Genomic DNA, 24529 nt, shown 5'->3' on the forward strand with positions numbered 1-24529 from the left:
TTTTGTGTGTGTTCAGTCATTAGAAAGCCACCAGCAGACAGACAGCCCATCGTTCCTCCAACAAACCTCCAACTCTCCATTCCGGGGTTCCTACAGTCCCTCATCAGGACAGAGCTTCTACCTACGCCCCTCCACCTCTCACCCTGGAGTGTCCCAGGATCACCCTCCATCCTCCTACCCCAGTTGCACCCCTACCCCCACCAGTGGCAGCACTAACGTGGATGGAGGCCACAGCTACAGCAGCAGCCACTCAAAGGCAAGCCTTTTGAACAGCAGTGGCCTGGTGGGGAATCCCACCCCAGGACCCAGGGCCCACGGGCAGACTAAGTTAGACTCGGGCGCCCAGGCCTCCAGAGGGAGTCAGCAACAGGGGCCCTGCAGCACGGGCCAGGCGGCGTTGCAGGCTGGCTCCAGGCTGCTGTCGGCCACTGGACCGACACACTACCCACAGCAAGGGACAAGCCTCAGTCAGTTCCAGCACTCCCCCCTTCAGGGAACTGGAGTAAGGACACAGTCAGGAAACTTTTAGGACCTTGTTCAAGTGTGTGTGTGTGTGTGTATGGCTGCATCTGAGTGTGTATGAAGCTACGTCCCTCCTCAACCCCTAAAGCTGTGGTGAAATGGGGCTCAGGGAGTTTGGGGAGGGGAAATGTACAGACCTAAGAGGAGCAAAGACTTCTTCAAGGATTTCTCCTTTCCTTATTTTGTCTCTTTTTTTTTTTCATTACTTTCAGGAGAAAAAAAAATGTACCACATTCTGCACAAAGCTAATCATTGACTTTGGACATAATTACGGAATCAGTGGAAAAAGTGATTTGAATGACACATTCTGAAAAAAAAAAAAGAAATCACATGTAACTTGAAATTGTCCCCAGTGTCTCTTCATGTGCCGGACTGTGCAAACAGGCTCTATAATGACGGGGAAGTAAAAACTTCCACACAAATGTCCAGAGTGTACAAAGTTCTAAAAAGCCGTACCTGTTGCCATGGTACCCAGGTGGGATAAATGCTGTGATGCATTTGTAACTGAAAGCAAGAGTTATTTTACTTTTTTATTTTTTATTTTTTTTGTCAATGTTAATTTTTTGATTTGGTGAGGGGCCGAGTTTGTGCTGCAGTAAATCTGTTTGGTTTGGAAAGGGGGAAATGATGCGAGCAGAGATGACATGTTAATCATCCGTTCTAAAGATGCATCTGACAGGCGGGGAGGAGGGCTTCTCCCTGAGTAGGGTCATTCCATAAGATTGAAAGGTCATTAAACATCTTCTATGGAGGCTCTCTACTATTTCCAATGTTCCGTTTTGTTTTCGTTCTCTTCTATTCTCTCGTCCCCACTGGACTGTTTTGATTTCATATTAGGGCTACTTCACTGTAGACCTCTGATATTGTACTTGAGACATACAGGTCTTATAATTTATGGTGCTGCATTCTTGTTTTTTCCAATAAATTTGAAATCCAGTTATGTTCCCGACATATGGCTGCATTCATCTTGTCATTATATCAGTTGAAATCAGTTTTATTATTATCAAAATTCAGTCATATTATATGGATGGGATGCTTCAAATTCAACTTTATTTCTGTGCTCAAATGTTGTTTGACTGTTTTTATCCTGCAGAATTTCTTTCATTATGAAAATGTATGTTTTTCTGAAATATCCTTGTATTCCATGTGACACCAAGGAAAACCAGGGAAGGGATCTCTGAGGGAGCAATTGGATCATTGGTTTATAAAATGTAGGTGAAAAAGCTGCTACGTTCTCCTGTGAGAGCCCTTTCCACAGAATGCTGTATTTTATTTTTTTCTTTTACTTATGATCTTCACAAACTGAGTTTAAAGACAGAGAAGGTTCTGCTGACCTCAAACCAACGTTAAGCTGACAGCCGGGTAGCAGCAGGAGTCTCCCTCTCCTCCCTCTAAGACTTTTTTTTGGGCCAGATGTGGAAAATAGCCGCGTTTGTGTGGAAGACTTCAAGGACCAAGGGCTTGGTCATGAGACTGGACCCCACTCACCACTACACCCCCTGCCCCCTGCCCCCAGTCCACCAACAGACAGAAGGGTACTCATGTTACATGAATGTTTGACAGATTGAAAAAATAAAGTTGTGACCCAAAATTAACCAGCACCTTAAAATGTAAGAAATAAAGTCTAAAAGACAAAATAGGACTATATGTATGATTATGTGTACATGTATAGAAAGAAATGTGATAAAGACTATTATGGACAAAATATAGAACACTGAATTTATCGCATGATATTAGTTTTTAGGATCTGAGTGACCAACTTTGTCAGATTGTTGGAAGCTAATCATTAGGTTGTTCCTCCGAAAACCAGACGTTGCATTCTCTTTGTTTTATAAAGATGATTCTGTTGGTTTTGTTTTACTTTTACACAGATCATAGTAGTAATTATTTCAATTGTCCCCCTCCAAAAGGTTTAAGAAACAAGAGATGTAATGCCTTTTGATAATAAAAGGATCATGATGGTAATGTATTTTGAAAACTACCATTGCGATGTTTCATTTGAGGGATTTGTATGTTTTGCACACATCACAACAGTCCACTGCGAGAAGAAAAATGCAATACAAGGTAAGTGTTTCAATCACTTTTTACAGTGTATTGCAGTAGATACAGTGGACAGTGCGTGATGATGCGTACATGTCCTGCTGTTTATGGCCTAGCTCTGGTTCATGGTCTCTATCTGTACATTGCACAACCTGGTTTCATGCACCAGTGTGGATCCTTTAAAGGAATATTTCACCGGTGGAAACATTCATCTGTATTGAAAGTGGACTATATGTAGTCGAAATGGAACATACATTTCTAATTTGGTGCCTTCATGGCAGAAAGTGACTTTATGATGCTTGTGGATTAAAAACAACTCCCACAATGCACCACAATGTACAGCTGCGCAGGGAACTCCCACTGGTACAAATCTTTAAAAAACTCCCCCTGGACTAAAAATAAACTCACAAAAAAACTCCCACCAGTCAGTTGTTTCACCTCCTAAAAGCAGGTTTGAAAAATGAGGAACTAGTGCTTGCAGTTTTAATAGAGCCCGTCTCTCTCACACTTCAGTATGACAATGACGCAAAAGGCCGTTTTTTGTGTCATTGTCATTCTAAAGTGTGAGAGATAGATACGGCTCTCTCCCGTCTCAGGGGAATGATGCAGGACCGTTCAAAAATATGACTTGGTTTCTAACAATACAAAGCTTAATGCAAATGGATGAACTATCCCTTTAAGTGATGGGCCTCTGATCTCTGTCAACAAGCTGGTCTTTGCGTCCTTTTCCCTTTTATTAAACTAGTAGAAAGTTTCAGTTTGACATTTAAAACATTTCAAGCATAAAAATACAGGTGAAAGTTAATGTTTCTCTCAGGATCTGGGTATAAAAACATCAGACAATAAAAAAACGCATCTGAGTTTAGCAATAGAAGAGGACATGGGGTAAGAAATAAGTTGTTAGTTGTTGGTGTGGGTCCACAGAACACGTGAGGTGCAGACCAGCATGAACGCCAATGCAAATCCATCATAAAGGAAAAGAACTGGCACACCACGCTTTACTTGCTAAACGTTTCTCTCTTCTCTTTATCAGGGTGGGGCCTGCAGCTGTTCAGGCTTCCTTATTAAAATGACATTGATGTGCCATGGTCAATATACTACCTGAGATACACTATAACAGTACATTCATCTTTTTTTTTTTTTTAAACTTATTAGTGCTCTTAGTTGATTGAAAAAAATGCTCCTGTTAATGGAGAAGAAATAAAATCCATTAGACTACAGAAATCATTTAACCCTGTCGGGCTGAAAGGGACCACTTTAAAACTCCCCCTCTCTTTGAAAAACATGCTTTCTCAATGTGGATTTATTTTAATGTAATGAAATATATGGGAACACAGAAGGTATGTTTGTCAATTACTACAATGTCTTATAATTCAGTTGAAATATATGTAATGAATCACAGAGTTTCTTCAAATGCTGTTTTTCAACAGTTACTAAATTATCATTCCTGACTGAGCCCTTTATACAGTTTCTTGAAATGTTTTAAATCAAATGTAGTCTTGTTAATGGAGTGTCTCCACTAGAGAGAAGCATTGAGCTATACAGTAGATGAATAATGCATATATAGAAGGAGAAGACAGGATAGAAAGGTTTACTGTTGAGATTATTCATTTTGTCTTTAAACTTGCTAGCGTTGAAAAAAATACAGGGATTTACTGCAGTTCTATATTCTACAAACATTAATAAACCTCACAAAGCCCGAGCCTAGTGCTCTTCTGTCTGGGCTTTCCTCGTAGCAATCACAAGATGTCATATTTTACCCCTCTTTAGATGTACTGAAATTCATGAAGCTTGCATCCATACTTTGCTAACGGTCAGGGACGGAAGCGGCCATCGGGAAAATCTCCCGGTTGGCCGGCAGACCTCCCTGCGCAGCCGTGTGATGTTCATGATCAGCCCATTGAGTTAAAACTCTTCAGAATCAAGCATGTTCCTGTGAAAATCTCAGAAATCTCTATAAGCCGTAGCTAAGGAGAGTCCAACCACTATATATAACACTTGTTGTGTCTCTACATCTCACTCATGGTTGCTACAGTCTTACACTTACTCTCATTAATCCAGCCTACAGATTTTTGTTTAGCCTCCTATCCTGATCTAGATCTGATGAGCACAAATATAAAATTGAATTTGTTTTTTTGTTCATAAATTAATGTAGAATGGTCGTAGCAAAGCCTCATGGGAAATGGGAACTGCGTACCGCTCCAATAATCGCTCTGCCTTTATCCAATGAACGAATGGGGATGAATGAGCGGCTGTCAGACAGAGAGAAAGCGGGCAAGGTTGGAGTAGTGTATTTTCTTACAGTCGAAAAGGAATCGGATTTGCGTGCTTGATTTGCTCAGTTACACCTGATGGAGGGCAAGAAGAGAAAGGAGAAAGGAGGGTCTGAAAAGGCCAGAATGAAGAAGAAGCAGATGCTGGAAGAGAGTGCATCAAAATGGTCAAAAATCACGGATTTATTCCGAAACAACCAGGCGTCAACTAGTGCTGCAGGTGAGTCGACAGGAAAACGGTTTTAGCTTAAGTTTACATTGTTGAGAATTAGCAAAACATTTGAGCTGAGTTCTTCATAGTTCCTCCTCAGTGGGGCGGTGTGTGCGCGCACACACACACACGCACACACCAGGGTTCTACACAGAGCTGGTGTGACCAAAACAATGAATACAAAATACAAAGAACACTAAATAACGAAAATAGAAACTAATTAATGAGGCACAAATGAAAGAAAACAGTGAAATGCCCTTTAAATGGCTCAGAAGTGGGCAGCCTTATTAATAGAGTGATCATGTGCTGAGGAGCCGGGCCCACGCCAACAGTAGCTCAATTGACAAGCCCAGGATAAAACACGGTCATAGGGTAGCCACACGGCTGATTAACAAACTGAACGTCATCAGTAAAAGCCAGGACGTCCAATAATTTAATAGAGCCAAAACAGCAGCGTAGATCCTGGGAAAGATGGCTGAACACAGGTTAACCGTTCACCACGGCCTCTACAAGAAAGGCACATAACTATAATTTAGCGCACATGTATACATAATTAATAGACAACAACATATCTAGCAAAATAGACTCATACATACCACTCCGCGAAGCTACAGTGACGCCCCAGGGCAACGGCGGAATGATGGCTTGTGCCACGGGTCAATCACTCAGCTACACCAGAACAGGAAAGTAATATTAAGCTGGGAACCGGGCGACGGAGCTGCCGGACAGCAGACAATTGTGGACTTACTGAAAGGAACAGGTGAGCGCATCCAGGGAGGGCTTCTGGCAGAGCGCTTCGTCTCCCACAGCCTCCGCAGCCGCTTGTGCTGCAAAGAGCGGAGATCACATCACCAAAATGCCCATTTACGCACAGACGCACAACGGAGGACTTGCAGAGGGCATTGCCTGAATGAGGAGAATTGTACACCTGCAACGGCCAAGCTGAACCACCGCAATGGACAGGCAGCAGCCACCAGGGGAAAGAGGAAGAGACAGGTGTGTCTGCACCTCTATATGTAAGGGTGTATTGTGCCGCCCCTCATTTAGGATGCCCAGTAAGTTGGCACAGTGCCATATAGTGGCAGGGAGGGAGACCCGTCACACCTACATTGCGTTAAGTCCTGTTACTACTCGTCTAATATTTTGTATCTTCTGTTTTGTGTGTTTTATACTCAGCTCTTACGTTGGTCTGTGAATGGTTGAAAAGACAAATTAAAAGAACATAAGACCATCAGTCCTGGCTATAATCATTTCGACTAGAAAGCTACAGTAAGAGCTTGACCAGCTACAGAAGGTTTTCGTTGCCACCGTGTGCACAAGACTTCTTGATTAATATGGAATTAGATTTGTGCCTAAACAAAAAAAAAAACAGAAATAGGAATTTGAAAGAACATTAAACTAATTTCGAAAGTAAAATGTATAACTTGCAATCAAATAATTTATAGGCCTATAGTAAGGAAAAATATTTAAAATGTAGTGTATGAAAAATCCACTCATTTTATACTCTTATTGAAATTCATATATTTTAACGCCGCCTTTTCTTCTGTTTTTTTAGATGCATCACTCATTCTATGAGGGTACAAGGATTAAAGTTGAACGCTGCACAGCCTGTTGTAAGCTGTTCCACTGCCCCCTTTGCCCTAAATACAAGCCGAGCCAAAGAGGAAAGCTTCAGCAGCACCTTGATGTTGACATCAAAAATGCCATTACCTACAGGGAAGTGGATTTGTGTGTGTGTCTGTGTCTTCCAAGGTGGAGTTGCCCAGTGCAGTCAGAATGGGAGAGGAGGAAATGGCAGGAGCTGCAAAGCAGTATGCCAGACTTTGGTCTGAGGAAGAGCGGTGTTTCAACCTTGATGACCTGGAAAAGAGATCACCTCCGGGAATCTTTTAAGTTAAAGTTTTCCCATATCAAAGACATGGGGTTGTTTTGCGATGAGATTAGTGACAAACTACAATTAATAAGCTACCCTTACATACCTGGACACTTATCGTCTTTCTTTTGTGCAATAACTTCATCCACCACTTAAGTGCAATAAATTAATCTTACTGCTCATTTCTGCCATATACAGTCATACATATTTTATCTTATACGCTTTCTCTTCATTTAACTTAGCTCATGTCATTTTCCGTGAATTTTATTTTACCTGTATTCTTATCTCTACTTCATATATATTTAACTAAGGTTTATTGTTTACTGTTTATTGTTTTTTTTTATATAATTTCTGTATTTATTCAGCTAAGAGTTTATTGGTTATCCTATAGTGTATTTTTTTTTTTTTTACCTCCCTTGTGTGTTTGTAAGCTCAATGAAAAACGGTGATATCACCGTTTTTTATTGACTGATATCCAGAGCAGTTTCGGGTTCTAGTTCTACACGTGTTTCCAGCAGGGGTTGTAGTTGATTCTGAGTAACTGGTCGCGACCAGCTCATCAGAGGTCGCAACCAGTTGCTCTGTGGCACGTACCAGTGGTCTCTGGCATGGAACTGTGGTCACAACCACGAGAAGCTAAAGCTGTGGTCTGAGCTGTGGTCCCTGTGGTCTGTGAAGTGGCTTTAGTATTTCCTCCTCTTTCCGGTAATTTTAGCAGCACAATAAATGTCAGAGATCATAATCTTTAGTCTATATAATGCACTACATCAGATATATTATGATTATTGTTATTAATAATGATTATGAACAGGTGCGCCACTAGCTCGTGAAAACATCTGGGGCTGTAGCCCAGAAGTCAGAGTCCTTTTCAGACGGGCTTCAGGGATTTCTCCCCCGACAAATGTTTGAAATTGAAGGACAGGAAAGACCAATGGTCATGTGTGGCTCCCGTCTGAGTAGGCCTACTGTTAAATGTTATGTTAAAGATAGGAAAGGTCAGCACAGACCCCAGCAGCAGAATGAGACATGAGAACAGCCTACAGCCCAAATCCTGTGCAGACCAGCTATGCGGGATAGTTGAACACATGTTCAGCCTGAGCCTGAAGCTGGGGAGGGTGTCACAGCTGTGGAAAACATCCCGCATGCTACCTGTCCCAAAGATGCCGCACCACCAAGGACCTCAGCAGCTACAGGCCGGTGGCACTAACATCCCACCTGATGAAGACACTGGAGCAGCTGGTCCTTGTCCATCTCCGCTCCATGGTGAGCCCCTCGATGGACCCGCTTCAGTTTGCCTACCAGCCCTGCATCGGGGTGTAAGATGCCGTCATCTTACTCCAACACGGAGCTCTATCTCACCCGGAGAAGCCTGGGAGCACTGTGAGAATCATGTTTTTTTATTTCTCCAGTGCTTTCAACACAATACAGCATGCACTTCTGAGGGATAGGCTGGAGCACGCAGGAGTGGACTTTCACCTCTCATACTGAATATTGGCCTACCTCACCAACCGTCCACAGTATGTGTTTGTCTGACATGGCTGTCGCAGTACAGGGCCCCGCAGGGAACATTCCTGGCTCTGTTCCTCTTCACCCTCTACACTGCAGACTTTTCACCCAACTCACCCCCCTGTCACCTGCAGAAGTTCTCTGACGACTCTGCAATCGTCTGCCTTATCACAGAAGGGGACGATAGGGAGTACAGAGGACTGATGCAGGAATGTGTGGACTGGTGCCAGCGGAACTGTCTCCAGATCAACAAACAAGAGAACTGGTGGTGAATTTCCGCAGGCAAACACACAAACCCCCCACCGACACCAGTGAACATCCAGGGAACGGACATCAAGATGGTCACATCTTATAAGTACCTGGGTGTTCACCTGAACAATAAACTGGACTGGACACACAACACAACAGCACTTTACAAGAAAGGCCAGAGCAGACTCTATCTGCTCAGGAGACTGAGGTCTTTTGGGATGCAGGGGGCACTCCTGAAGAACTTTTTTGACACTGTGGTGGCATCAGGGAGCAGCATCTCTGCGGCCGACAGGAAGAGACTTGACAGACTGATCAGGAAGACCAGCTCTGTCCTGGGAAGCCCCCTCGACTCTGTGGAGGTGGTGGGAGAGAGGAGGATTATGACAAAGCTGTCATCCATGATGGAGAATGACTTCCACCCCCTGCAGGAAACTTTAACAGCACTGGAGAGCTCCTTCAACAGGTTAGTAATCCTACACAAGCGAAAACACTCAAGAGAAAACTAGAGGCCGGTGTCAAACTAGGTACCGCTCAGGCTGAGAGTATGAACTGGCGACGAGAGGCTGGAAATCCGGAGGTTATATGGAGAGGTTGATTAGTGGGATGCACCTGGCTCCACCTGCTGGAGAGAGAAGACCACGCCCATGCACAACACTGACAGGGAAGGGGAGAGATGAGGATCAAAACATATACAGTATAAAGCAGACACAAAGGAGAGGAGGGACTGCCAAGATGTAGATCATGACAGAATGTGCCATGTCTTGTTAGGTGCTTCATCGGGAACACACCAGAACACAAGGCCACGTTTTGTGCCATGTAAATCAAGGTAAGACCTGAATGAGATCTGATGCCTGAACCACCTCAACTGGCTCCTTTCAACGCAAAGGAGCAGGGGCTCTACTCCGAGTTCCTCCCGGATGGCTGAACTTCTCACCCTATCTCCTAAGAAACCCCATTTCGGCCGCTTGTACCTGCAACCTCGTTCTTTCGGTCATGACCCAGCTTTCATGACCATAGGTGAGGGTAGGAACGAAGATTGGCCGGTAGATCGAGAGCTTTGCCTTCTGGCTCAGCTCTCTTTTCATCACAACGGTGCGGTAGAGCGACTGCAACACCGCCCCCGCTGCTCCGATTCTCTGGCGAATCTCACGCTCCATTGTCCCCTCACTCGTGAACAAGATCCCGAGGTACTTGAACTCCTTCACTTGGGGTAAGGACTCATTCCCTACCTGGAGTAGGCATTTCACCGGCTTCCTGCTGAGAGCCATGGCCTCAGATTTAGAGGTGCTGATCCTCACCCCAGCCATTTCACACTCGGCTACGAACCGATTAAGTGAGTGCTGAAGGTCACTGACCGACGATGCCATCAGGACCACATCATCTGCAAAAAGCAGAGAGGAGATCCTCAGCCCACCAAACTGCAACCCATCCCCACCACGACTACGCCTCGATATCCTGTCCTGTGCCTTTAGGTCACTGATAATCCAGGGCTTGTTATTGGAGAAGCAGTGAACAGTCCGGGCTGGCATGGTGGTGTCCTTGCAGAACCAAAGTTTGCAGTTTTGCGGAGGCAGAGCTGATAACTTCACAGACCACCGCTGCATCAGCTGACGGGGGATGTAGACAGCGATAACAATGGCAGACGCTTAAAACCTTTGCAAATAATACGGACGCATTCCCACGGCCAGCAGTTCAATGTCCAGGGTACAGAGACGTTCCTTCACACAGACATGTCCAGGATTGCACCACCCCGCACTCACATAAAGTGCAAGACCACCACCCTTCTTCTTCCGACTTTTGGAACAATCTCTCTCTCCACGTACCAAACAGTAACCGGGAGGGCCTCTACGCTGCAGTCCAGGTTGTGCAAGTGCAGCCAAGTTTCACTGAAGCAAATAAGCTACACTTGTGTTTGTCTGATCTAGACCAACAACTTAGCGCTTTTATTTGGCAGAATAAACCAGCCAGTCAAAAAACATATTCCTCAACTCCCTAAACCTGAAGGGGGACAAGCACTCCCTAATTTTCGCCACTACTTTCGGGCCTGCAACATTAATAAGCTTTTAAATTGGCTCCGTGGTGAAATTGCAGACGCCTGCCCGCCCTGGGCTCATACTGAGATAACATCTTCCTCCTGCTCTCTGCACTCTACGGTTTGCTCACAGCTCCCATAACTGCCCACATGGTCTCACCTAATCTGGTCGTCACTAATACCATTAAAATCTGAATCCAGTTCAGGAAGCAGTATGGCTTGCACAGGGCTCCGATCCTTACCCCAGTTTTGAAGGACTTTGCGTTTCTCCCTTCCTGCACCGACCCTGCATTCCGCATATGGTCAGATAAGAGCCTCAGAACTCTTAAGGACCTGTATGACAAATACAATAATAGTCTAATAATAATAAAATAATAGTTTTTTTCGGTACCATCAAATGAGACATTTTATCCACAATCAATTCCCACATTTTCCGGACCGCCCCCCTGAAGCTGAGATGGACCAATTCCTGTCTCTCAAAATACAACACAAATGACTGATATCTGTCATTTATAAAAGAAAAGGATTTGGGAGTAGACATTACTGATGACCAGTGGAGGGACATTCTGAAACTGGTCCACTCATCCTCGATTTGTGCCAGACAGGGTCTATTACAGTGGAAAGTGCTTCATAGAGCCCGTTTCACCAATGCAAAATTGGCTAAAATATACCCTAGTAACAGTGATGCTTGTAACTGCTGTAAACAGTGCCCAGCCGACCACGCACACATGTTCTGGACGTGCCCGAAGCTTGCTGAATTTTGGTCCGATATATTCCAAACCCTCAAACAGGCTCTTAACACAAATTTGGAATCCAATCCCCTGACTGCTCTTTTGGGGCTCCCTCCGTCCTTTTTTTCTTTTTTTACTTTACCTGTCTACTTATGTTATGTTATTCGGTTACTTGGTTGGTTATTGTGACCGCGTCTCACATTGGTTTTTGGGAGGGATAGTGGGATTCATGGTGTGGTTTTTTTTTTTTGTTTGTCTCTGGGTTTTTTATACTTTAAAGCATACACACTGTACAACTGTTAAGCTTTTTTTGTGTACTTGTCTGCAAAATTCCATTTAAAAAATTTGGGAAAGATTACTCTGAATATGTAGAATCTGATGCAGTGATTTAACGCTGGATTTTTATAAAGCATTTGACACAGTGGAACATCAATTCTCATTAAGCTCACTTTAAATGTTTGGTTCTGGTAAAACTTTATTTTCTAGTATTAAAATGCTTTATAAAGACATTAGCAGCTGTGTCATGTTATATCCAAATACCACTAAAAGTTTTTCAGTTTACAGATCAGTCCGCCAAGGTTGCCCCAGTTCTCCATTTTTATTTCTTATTGTTGTTGAAATGCTCCCAATTCATATTTTACACTGTAATAATATACAAGGTTTAAGGGTCTTCGAGAGAGAAATCAAAATTTTGCAGCTAGCGGATGACGCAGTTCTCCTTTTAAAGAATAAACAACAAATTGAAAACTCTATCAAAGAAATACACTTCCTCTCTCTGGCATCAGGCTTAAGACTTGATGTAATGTTGTAATGTTTTAAAGTGTAAAATCCTGTCTGTATAACACGGACGATAAGTTAATGTGTGGCATACCAGTTAAAAATAGTTCATATTTCTAAAAATCTCAAGGAATAACAGGACAAACATTTCAAAGCCAAAATACAAACAATTCAATTCAATTCAATTTTATTTATAGTGCCAAATCATAACAAAAGTTATCTGAGGACACTTTACAGAGTAGGCATAGACCTCAACAATTCCCCCGTAGAGTGACGTGGCAACGAAAACCTTCCCTATAACAGGCAGGAACGTCGGACAGACCCAGCTCTGTGGAGGACGGCCATCTGTCTTGACCGGTTGGGGAGGAATAAAAGGAGAGAGAAAGAGAGAAACACAAAGATAGACAAAAGACAGAGAGACTGACACACTTCCAGAGATGCAAGCAGCCAGCGAGTAACAGTAACTATAACAATATCTATAGTAATGTGAACATGACCCACATGTTATGGCAGTCTGCATAGCAGAACAGCAGGAACACGCACATCCAAGGCGACAGAACATGAAAATGATAATAATTATGACAAACATGATCAATGATGAGTAGGGGCAATAGCAGCTACGGTACAGCAAGACATACCACTGATGGTGTTTTTATGGCTACAAACTTTATAATTTGTAAGACTAGTGACAGTATAAATGACTAATAGTTATAGAAGTAGCAGGAAGCGTCATGCAGGACCACGGCAGCAGGCACCACAACGATCAGCAGAGACCTGCACACAGGACCAGGGCAGCAGGCACCACCAACATCAGCAGATACCAGCACACAGGACCACGGCAGCAGGCACCACCACGATCAGCAGAGACCTATACACTTAGGACCACTGCAGAAGGCACCATCACCATCAGCAGGGACCTGATACACAGGACCAAGGCAGCAGGCACCACCACCATCAGCAGAGACCTGCACAGGACCACGGTAGCAGGCACCACCACCATCAGCAGAGACCTACACACAGGACCACGGCAGTAGGCACCACCACCATCAACAGAGACCTACCCACAGGACCACGGCAGTAGGCACCACCACGATCAGCAGAGACCTGCGAGATGACAAAGCACAAACAACTCCGGGGAAGAAGTTGAATTAATAACATGCATTGATGAGACATGAATGACACAGACAGAGAGGAGAGAAGGTCAGAGTATTAGGAAAAGTATTATCCCCCGGCAGACTAGGCTTATAGCAGCATCATTAGGCTGAACAAACGTAGCTTTAAGAATAACAACAACAACATTGCTAAGGGAGCTGAACAACAAAAAGTATATTCAATATGTGGCTTCAGAGAGATCTGTCCATGTCAGGTAGAGTCCTTTTAAGTAAAGCAGATGGTATCTCTAGATTTATTTACCCCACCCAATCTCCGTTTATCCAGCCTGCTATCTGTAAAGAAATAAATAAAACTTTAATTATTTTATTTGGAAAAATAATAAATGCCACAAAAAAGACATTTTAGCAGCCCCAAGAGGCAAAGGTGGCATGGAAATATTAGACTTTGTGGATGTGAACAATACCTTTAAACTTAAATGGATTAAAGAATGCTTGAAAGCTCCAGAATCCCTTTGGTATTTCATTCCTCAGAATATATTCAGGAAGATGGGAGGCCTCCTCATTCTAAAATACACTTTTGGTGCAACTTAAGACACATCATCAGTGTTAACACCTGGGTTCATCAGGTGTATCGGGTCTCACAACAGACACCCTCGCCCTGGGGACCCAGCCGGGGTGATCAAGTCCTGGTGTCTTAAGAGCATTCGCCCACGACTTGCCCCGCTTGATCCACAGCCATCTGGACGCCTTTTCTGCTGCGTCGCTGATGTTTTTGATGGCTCTCCTGTTGTGCAGCCCCTTCACCTCCAGCATCTTGAGCGCCCTGATGAGAGACTGGCCAGCAGTCCTCTGCATCCGACCTCCATGGGGTTGCATCGGGTCCTCCATCACCTCCAATTTATACTGCAATGAAGATTTAAAGACACTAAATTATTGCAAAAGTTGCCTACATTTCATCAGCAGGCGCTTACCACGGCAAAATTATGCTTTATTCATACTTTTTCTCCACACCGAACTATCATATGGAACTATGAATTCATAACCAGAAAGAATAAATCCTTATATCTACAACACTGGGTTGACAGGAATATAATTTTCTTGCAGACTTACAAAATAATGAACCTCAACTTTTCCTGTCACCCATAAAGAATATCAATTAGTAATAAATGCTATACCAAGTAATGAAGTTCCACTCTGGGAGACAAGAACTGGAGGGTTTAGATCCATCCCTTTTTGTTAATGGAATAAATATTAAAATTCATAAATGTTCTAACAAACATATAAGGAGTAAAAGACGCCATTACCTGCTATGAAGACACAAACAAAACAATACAGTGGATTAATGTCAATTTACTAGTTCTTCAAGGGAAGCATCATATCCATAAAGCTAAATTCTAAACTTTAATCCCTTTAAATTTGAATTCGGTAACTATTTTGAGTCTATCCAGATTATCAATAATAAGAAACGTAATAATACCACAGGTAAGTTACATGACTTTTTTAAAGATGTATAACCGTGTAGCCCGCGTCTTAATTTAAGTTCTTTACATGTATCTATTTTTACTTTATTTATTGTCTTCTTTTCCCCCCTAAGCCTTTGTATCTTATTAAGTATTCTTATGTAATGTCATTATAATTGAATGTGTATTGTTTTCTGAAAGGAGAACTGACTCTTTACACACATATATATCTTTGTCAACTATGATGCCATACTGTTCTGTTCGTACTTTATTTGTTCAAATTGCAAATAAAGAATATATATTAAAAAAATTAATTAAAAAAAGACTTTTACTTAATAAGCGCTGCTGACGGTGGCCCGGTGGCCCAGTGGCCCAACGACCTGCGGCTGAATCTTATTCTTGCTCCACTTGAAATATCCAACCATGAAGAATTTACCAGTTCCAGGTTGAACTGAAACACAACATAAACGGGTGTCATTGAGTCGTGCTGCTGTATTAAACACTAAAGCAGTGCAGCCCCGCCCTAAAGCATCCGCTGCTTTATGATCTATTTTACTCTAAAAGGGATCATAATTTACTAAATGAACAGCATTCTGTATTGAAGAAGACTTGAAATCAGAGATTGAGACCATAAACTGTATGAATGAAGGTTTAGGCGCACACCCAGAGCTGGAAGACTCTGTAATGTGTAAGTAAACCGTAAAAGTCCAGCAGATAATTTGATTGTGTGCTGTGATTCATTCCCAAAGTGTTTTTATCTATTTCTCTGTCTGGACCATAGACTATGGAACTCATCTGAGCTGCTCACATGTGTCACCTGGTGGGCACTGCAGCTACTGCAGCCAGTAAAATGAACAGGGAGAAAAAAATCACGTTTGACCCCCTTTAATTACGCCAGGGCAATCATGCAGAGCTCAGGTCAAATGAAAGAAGGAACATCTGTACAAAAAGCACACAAGGCAAATAAACAAAGGGTAAATATTAGATTCAATATTCAAAGATCTGTATTAGCCTACATGACATTTAAGTAAAAGGCTTGCACAAATAAAGAATAATGAATATGTGACTAAAGTGGTGTGGAGTAAATGAGTGAGTGAGTGACTGGAATCTAACTAATACTTGCCATTTTGCTGAATTTTCTCTTATTGTTTACTCCTTTACAATTAATTAATTTGGCTACACTGTCTGTGAATATGTGTGCCAAAATGTTAAAAATTAGTTGCTTTGTGTCTCTCCCACCAATAGAGGCCAGCATCGCCACCTGTGGAAACAAGAGACTAAATTAATTTTGGTAATTTAGTCTCTAGAGCTTCGTTAGTGCTCTATTGAGTCTAAACGGCCATCGTTGGAGCCACCTGTGGAAACAAGAGACTAAATTAGCAAGAAGTAAGAGATTGATAAATGATAGAGAGGTAGAGGTCATCAGGACATATAAAGGAGGGGTATGTGATGCTTTTCTAATACCACTGTTACAAAATTACCCAGCCTTTTATTCCAAATGCCAACGACCATCATTAGAGTTGCAGTCGTTGGTGGGAAGTTGGTTTCGACTTCGTTAGTGCTCTATTGAGTCTAAACAACCGTCGTTGAAGCCACCTGTGGAAACAAGAGACTAAATTCGCAAGAAGTAAGAGATTGATAAATGATAGAGAGGTAGAGGTCATCGGGACATATAAAGGATGCCACTGTTGCAAAATTACCCAGCCTTTTATTCACACACAAAGCTTTTTTGTATTGCAAGATTTTTTTAAATTGTATGTTTAATATGGATATGAGGCATTAACTACTTAAATATACACGTATTTGCATGCATTTCATAGAAATAATTCTGAACACAGGATGCAGGTATAATACTATGAGGATGGGAGGTCAAAACCCATGTTGGATCTCATCTCAAGAGTATGCTTTCAGAAAATATGTGGTTTAAGTGGTTAAGTAAATTTTTTTTAATCAACGACACATGCCCAAAAGAAAAAATCCATACACCCAGTTCACCTATACACAGTCTATAGTTAGCGAAGGAAGGGGAGAGTGGGACATGTCAAAAACATATGTTAGATCACATTCTGAGGGTACATACTTTCAGAAAATATATGGTTGTTGAATCAGTTTTCCCTAAGTTGTGCAGGTCAAACATCTATCAGCCATATACGTATACACAATTAACCCATACCCATTCTATGGACAACATAACATGTCTCCTGTGATTACATCCATATGTTTCCAGAAAGTATATGGTTGAATCAGAGTTTCCTTAATGGGACAGGCTAAAATATAGGCTATTAGCTATAAAATGTTACTGCCTTAATCCATAGAATCCCATTCATTCCAATGGGAAAATCTACTTTGAAGACAAATATACTAAATTGCCCAATGGATATCACCAGGCACCCTCCCAAATTCTATTGAGATGCCAACAAGAAACAGCATAAATACCATGTGCTGTTTTCCAAACTCAACCTTGGTAAACACTGACACTTACTGTCAGAATTCTGTATAGTGTGGTGCAAATATATTTATATGAATAAGTTTGTCACACTAAAGGGGCCTTCACATGAAAAGCTTTTTGCGCTGGGCTCACCGCGAGGATGGTTGCAGAGACCCAGTAAATGGCTAAATAAACGTTAGTATTAAAACAACCGTTAGCTCCTCAAAGCAATTTCAGTCAAAAGCAACTGGACTTGGTTATTTGTCTAGGAAGACGTTTCACCTCTCATCCAAGAGGCTTCATCAGTTCATTTATGCATCTGACCAGGCTGGGATTGGTCCAACTATCTGGTGTGGAGATCCAGGTATTTAACCTTTCCGATGATGTCACTGGAACCCTTTGTGCTCCAAGTGCCAACGACCGTCGTTGGAGTGACAGTCATAGGTGGGAAGTTGATTTCGACTTTGTTAGTGCTCTACTGGGTTACGACAGTCGTTGCAGTCACCGGAGGCCATTTGTGAACAGTTGTTCTTAGAGGTTAGATTGTTGAATCTCCTGGGAAGAGATGAAAGGGCAGCATTGTAATTTGGAGAGGTGTCTCAGACCTCCTCCTCTGTTTAACGATGGTTTCTCTACTTTAACATCCAAGTTCCAGCCTGGTCAGATGCGTACATGAACTTATGAGCCTCTCTGCTGAGAGGTGAAACATCTTCATGGACAAATAACCAAGTCCAGTTGCTTTTGACTGAAATTGCTTTGGGGATAATGATGACCTGGACAAATGAGAATATTCACAGGCTTATTGCACACCTTGGTGCCGCCCGAAAGTCCTTCTCCATGACTTCTCCAAACTCCTCCCACACCCGCTGCTTTGCCTCTGACACAGCAGAGGCTGCAGCCCTTCTGGCCTGTCGGTACCTTGCAACTGCCTCCGGAGTCTTCTGGGATAGCATATCCCGGAAGGCCTCCTTCTTCAGTCGGACAGCTTCCCTGACCACCAGTGTCCACCACGGTGTTCGAGGGTTACCGCCCCTTGAGGCACCTAAGACCTTGAGGCCACAGCTCACTGCTGCAACTTCAGCAATGGAAGCTTTGAACATTGCCCACTCCGGTTCAATGCCCCCAACCTCCACAGGGATGCCAGAAAAGCTCCGCCGGAGGTGTGAGTTGAAGATCTCTCGGACAGGGGCCTCCTCCAGACGTTCCCAGTTCACCCGCACTACTCGTTTGGGTTTACCTGGTCTGTCCAGAATCTTCCCCCATCCTCTGATCCAACTCATCACCAGATGGTGATCAGTTGACAGCTCTGCCCCTCTCTTCACTTGAGTGTCCAAAACATACGGCCTCAGATCAGATGATACAATCACAAAATCGATCATCGACCTTTGGCCTAGGGTGCTCTGGTACCACGTACACTTATGAGCATCTTTATGTTTGAACATGGTGTTAGTTTTAGATAATCCGTGACTAGCACAGAAGTCTAATAACTGACAACCACTCGGATTTAGATCAGGGAGGCCGTTCCTCCCAATCACGCCTCTCCAGGAGTCTCCATCATTGCCCACGTGGGCGTTGAAGTCTCCCAGCAGAACTATGGAGTCCCCTACCGGAGTCCCATGCAGGACTCCAGTCAGGGTCTCCAAGAAGGCCGAATACTCTGAACTGCTGTTCGGTGCATATGCACAAACAACAGTCAGAGTTTTCCCCCCTACCACCCGCAGGCGTAAGGAGGCGACCCTCTCCTCCACCGGGATGAACTCCAACACCGCAGCGCTCAGCCGGGGGTTTGTGAGTATCCCCACACGCGCCCGGCGCCTCACACCCTGGGCAACTCCAGAGAAGAATAGGGTCCAACCCCTATCCAGGAGTACGGTTCCAGAACCGAGACTGTGTGTTGAGGTAAGCCCCACCAGATCTAACTGGTAGCGCTCCACCTCCCGCACAAGCTCCAGCTCCTTCCCCGACAGAGAGGTGACATTCCACGTCCCAAGAGCCAGCTTCTGCTGCATGGGTGGCAGTGAAGGTGAGGGGCCTCGACGGACCAGACACGGGTAGCAGCGCACCGACCCAAGTGGTTCCTCCTGCGAGTGGTGGGCCCACAGGATGGAGAGGAGGGAGGTTCGGCGTCACTTTTTTGGGCTGTGCCCGGCCGGGCTCCGTGGCAAACCCGCCCACCAGGCGCTCGCCGGTGAGCCCTCCGTCTGGGCCTGGCTCCATGAACTGATGAAGCCTCTTGGATGAGAGGTGAAACGTCTTCCTAGACAAAGTCCAGATGCTTTTGACTGAAATTGCTTAAGGAGTATCAAACCTAACGTTACATCAGCTGTGGAAACCTACAGCCTTGATGTTTTTCTTCTGAATGCATATTTTCACCTGCGTAATATTGCGAAAATTAGGAACATTGTGTCTCCGAAAGATGCAGAAAAACTAGTCCATGCATTTGTTACTTCTAGGCTGGACTACTGCAATTCCGTATTATCAGGCTTCTCTCTCCTTTTCTTCCTCCCCAACCGGTCAAGATAGATTCCTCCACAGAGCTGGGTCTGTCCGACGTTCCTACCTGTAATAGGGAAGGTTTTTGTGGCCACCGTACTCTACGGGGGAATTGTTGGGTCTATGTAAATCATAAATAAGTCATAGAGTGTGGTCTTTACCTAGTTTGTAAAGTGTCCTGAGATAACTTTTGTTATGATTTGGCACTATGAATAAAATTGAATTGATTTGAATTTAATTTAATTGTTTGCAGGTGGTTTTCAGTTTAACCGGTTGAATTAAAGACACTCCAAGCAGCCTGCTGTTCACTTTAACCGGTAAGTAACGTTACATATTATTTTAAGCCTAATCTCTTGCTAACCAAACTTAGCATGCCAGCTAATATCAAAGTTAGCATGGATGCACGTTCTTCAAAAAGCTAGCGCGAATATTAACCTGATATTAGCTTCATCATTTCTGTGCTAATAGCTGCTTGTTGTCGGTAACTCTTGCATAGTTTTGCTATTTCTCTGAGTATGCACTGTTGTTAGTTAAAATCAAAGTATATAAATTTTCACATCTTAAATAAACATAAACAAGTTCAGTTCAATAGCAGATGCTTATTCCAGAAGTTGTTAGTTTATACAGTTTATTTGCACATCATTTTGTGATATGCAACTGTCATAAACAATCCTCATATTCATTGCAGATGCATAACATCTGGTAACGTTTGAGGTCTTTATTTTATAGGGTATAATAATTCATTGATTTGATGTTGTTTGTCTTTTTGCTACATCTGTAAAGCGGATTCCAAAGGAGGACCGCAAGATCGAGCACAGATTCACTGATGCAGACACGGAAAAGATGCGTGCAGCGTTCTTCTCTGTGTCTAAACAGCAAGAACTAATGGAAACTTATGAGGAAGTGAGGCATGTCATTAGTAAAAAGAAAGTTGGCTACTATTATTGAGCAGCATCCCTTGTCAAGGAATTAAAGCCTACATTTATCGTATCCTGACTGCCTTTGAGTCCTCCTTTGCCCAGGCCTAACAGTATACTCTGGCCAGTATGGACTCAGCAGAGGCAGAACGACTGACTTGCCAGACAGGAGGAGTTTCAGACGACGTTTGCAGCTAACTTTGGCCACCTCTCTTCCCAGCTGCAAGAACACTAGGGCATAATGCTCGACCGATTTCGGCGGTCCAGCCCCCCACTACAACCGTCGCTCCCGCCCCGACTTCAACCCCTCCTGGAGCCGGTTGCAAGTTGGCACCTCCGACTACACTGGAGCCCCCGGTTGGTGCAAGGCATACTTAATTGACTGTTCTATTCACTATAAGCTGATGTCTCATGAATTCCCCACTGACTGGTCCAAGATTGCATTCATGATTTCTTACCTTGCGGATAGAGCTAAGGCATGGGCTTCCTCTGAGTGGGGGCGGGGCTCGCCACTCTGCAATTCTTTCACAGACTTTCAAGCTCCCTAACTAAGACTTTTGACCTGGTGTCCTCCAGCAGGGAAAAGGCACAAGAACTGACCAATTTAAAGCAGGGCAGCGGCTCCATATGCAGCTACGCCATCCGCTTTCGCACCCTAGCAGCGGAGAGCGGATGGGATCACATGGCGCTTTATGACGTGTTTCTGAAGGGGCTCGCTGCTTCCATTCAGGACCTCCTTGTTCCCCTGGACCTACCCGACGAACTAGAGGCCATCAACGCTCTCACCACCAGGACAGACAACCGGCTTGCCCAGCTCAGGTGACAGCAAGGCGGGTCGGCTGCTGCAGGGAGAGCCACCCGTCCTTCTGCACCTAGCTGGTCGACCACCCAGCATTCTTTACGGGAGCCGCTACCTCATCTTCACACTGATTGTGAGGAGGAGCCCCTGCAGCTGGGAAGAGCCCGACTGACCCCAGAGGAGCGTCGAAAGCGGCTGATGGAGGGGAGATGTTTTTACTGTGGAGAGGGAAGCCATAGTGTCTCTTCGTGTCCGGCCAAGGGATCCCAGCAGCCAGAGGCCTCGCACCCTCACCAAGATCACAGTAATTCACCACACGGCCACAGATCTAGAGGCGCTTATCGACTCTGGGGCAAACTAGAGTCTGATGGACTGGGGCTTAGCTAGGAAGCTAAGTCTGAAAAGCTAGCTAGGCCCATTAAAGGCAGAGCACTGAATGGTAAGGACCTCTTCACTATCACATACATCGGTGAACCAGTCCAAATGAACATAGACTGTCACCAGGAACATATTTGTCCGTAACTAGTCTCCTCATCCTCTCATTCTCTGGTCCTGGGACATCCATGGCTGTGTCAACATAATCCTCATGTTGACTGGAAAACGGGAAAGATCAGAGAATGGGGAAAGGAATGTACCAATAACTGTGTTTTATACTAACGAGGGGGAAAATGTCAAAGAGATTAACCTTTTTTTCTGCCAATCCTGCCACAGACTCAGAATTCCCGGACCTGAACTCTGCCCCATCCTGTTATCTCCGCCTCCGGTAGGTTTTCAGCAAGACGAAGGCTCTGTCTCTTCCTCCGCAGCGACCATACGACTGGGCCATAGATTTGCTACCAAGTGCCTCTATACGCCTGTAGTCCGTCTCTGGTCCTGAAAGGGTCGCCATGAATAATTACATCTGTCATTCTACAACACAGGGTGGCACAATGAAATGCAAGTTGTATTCACTTTATGCTTCACAAAAGAAAACAGTTTTATTGTGAAGGAGGATCGTCACCAAATCACTGATGGTCACTAGGCTCTGTTAATGTTGTGAACTTTGTATCACCCACTGCAGTGTTTGCAATTTATTTATTATTCTCTGTCCTTAATGTGCAGAATACTTTTATTCATATCTACAATTATGGAATTTGAAAAATGTAATACATAATGATCCTGTTTTTCTGTTTTCCTGCTGTCATTTTACAGTACTGAGTGTATTAACATGAACTACAGAATACTCTTGCTTGGTTAATCACACACTTTTCTATAATGTTGATAACAGCTAACATACTGTATAAAGAGCATTGTAACTGATTACAAGTTGTGGAAAAAACCCCTATCAATGTGTTCTTGTCTGATTACAATACCGTACATGTTGCTAATGTTAAAATTCATACCAGATATGCACCATAAAAAACAACAACAAACTTTTGGCAATAGCTTCATAAGAACTTTTATTGCACATTAAAATCTGAATTAATTGCAACAATTATATTATCCATGTTAACCCTGTAAAGATAATACTTAAATGTGTACAGAAGAATGTAATAAATAATAATTAATTCAGTGCAAAATTTACATCCAAGTGTATCTATGTAAAAATACATAAAGTAAATACAAAATGCAGCATGTCAGCTCCTTCAATGCCAATGCTGTTCCTCTGTTCTCTGTAGCTCTGTCAGCCCGTCACCGGACATAGTCTCCTATAATCCATACACTGGCTGGATGGAAAGAAAACATTGTAATGGTGAAAAATTGATCATATTGTAGGCTGTAGAGGAAAAGCCTTAGTTATAAAAATAAAATGTCTACTGTACTGTTTTACATTAAATAGCAATAGAAAAGTAACTTATTACTCACATAGAGCGGGTTTAAATGCCATGGTGACTGTCACAAGCTGTTTTTATTCCTGAAACAGAAAAGATCAATGTAAATGGCTTATCAGTTAAATATTTTTTAATGTCATTAGCATTATTAATAATGCAGTTGAAAGGACTAAAAAAACAGCTCAGACATAATGCTGAGCTGTACTTCAGACAGTATTCTGTGGTGTAAACTAGTTAAATTAGCTCAGCTCCATCTGCTCATATCCTGAGTCTTGAACAAACAGCACGTCACTATCAAACCATAGGTAATATTATCATAATGTAATATCATGCCATTATCGTTCCATTATTCACGTTATCTACCGTCAAGTAACGACTGTGACAGCTTACCTTCAGCTACAATAACAATACAAGGTTAGAGGTTATTTTTCATGTTTACTAAACGTAGTTCTACTACAGTAATGAAGGTTGAGTTAGCTGTACAGCTTTCCTCCGATTATCCAAGCTAATGTTGTTAGCAGCAGCAGCGGCTCAGACAGGTCAGGTTGATAGAAGTGGGCGGGCACATGGACCCCTTGTGAGGTCCAACCCAGGATCCAATCGATGCACCCTCGTACCCCCAAGCGCCTCCCTTTCCTGTCCACGGTTGCAAAACTTAAAGATGGCAGCGCCCGTGGACATAGAAAAAAGAAGATGGCAGCGCCCTGTCGGCTTCTTTACGAAGGTTCGCAAATCTATGAGTGACGTCACCGTATCTCTGTCCATTCCTTATACAGTCTATGTGCAGATCTGCATTGGGAGTGCGACTTTTGCGTGATTCTGCTGCTTTGAGGATGGATCTGGCCCAGATATAATTGCTGTCTGGGTCTGTTGGTACCATCTTGTCACTGATGGAAACACCGCCACACGAATGACCGCAGTCCAGGTCCAGATGACGGAGTTAGCATGCTAATGATGCTCATCCTGACAACTAACCTCCGAGGAGAAGTGAGGGCCAGAGGCTAGCTGTCACTCAAGAGACCACGCCTCTAATTATTCATAAACTTGAACCTACAATAAAATAAAAACTAGCCTGGTACCAACATATTTACCCTCCTCAGTGTTATCATGGAGATATGACTTAAACATATAGATCATCTAGAATGTTTTTTGTAAACAAGTCCTTAATAAGTTTAATTTTGCTGTGAAAACAGCCTGTTTATCACGGGGGTCAATAAGAAAATGCTCTATTGTTCAAACTACTCCTACTGGACACTGTGAGAACTGCAGTTTTTGGCACTTCCTGATTGGATCAA

At 43.4% G+C, this 24529-nt stretch overlaps 1 protein-coding gene across 4 annotated transcripts in view; it reads left to right on the forward strand.

Annotated features, from left to right (window-relative positions):
* setd5 (SET domain containing 5) overlaps positions 1-2317 on the forward strand; it is a 75836-nt gene extending 73519 nt beyond the window's left edge. For all 4 annotated transcript variants that reach the window (XM_083938913.1, XM_083938912.1, XM_083938911.1 and 1 more), the window contains one exon: positions 17-2317. In XM_083938913.1, coding sequence (XP_083795039.1) covers positions 17-529 — 513 coding nt within the window. In that variant the 3' untranslated portion in view covers positions 530-2317. The remainder of the gene's footprint in view (positions 1-16) is intronic.
* Positions 2318-24529: the final 22212 nt, after the last annotated feature.

The sequence above is a fragment of the Echiichthys vipera genome (genome assembly GCF_963691815.1).
Source record: "Echiichthys vipera genome assembly, chromosome: X".
Lineage (NCBI taxonomy): Eukaryota > Metazoa > Chordata > Actinopteri > Perciformes > Trachinidae > Echiichthys > Echiichthys vipera.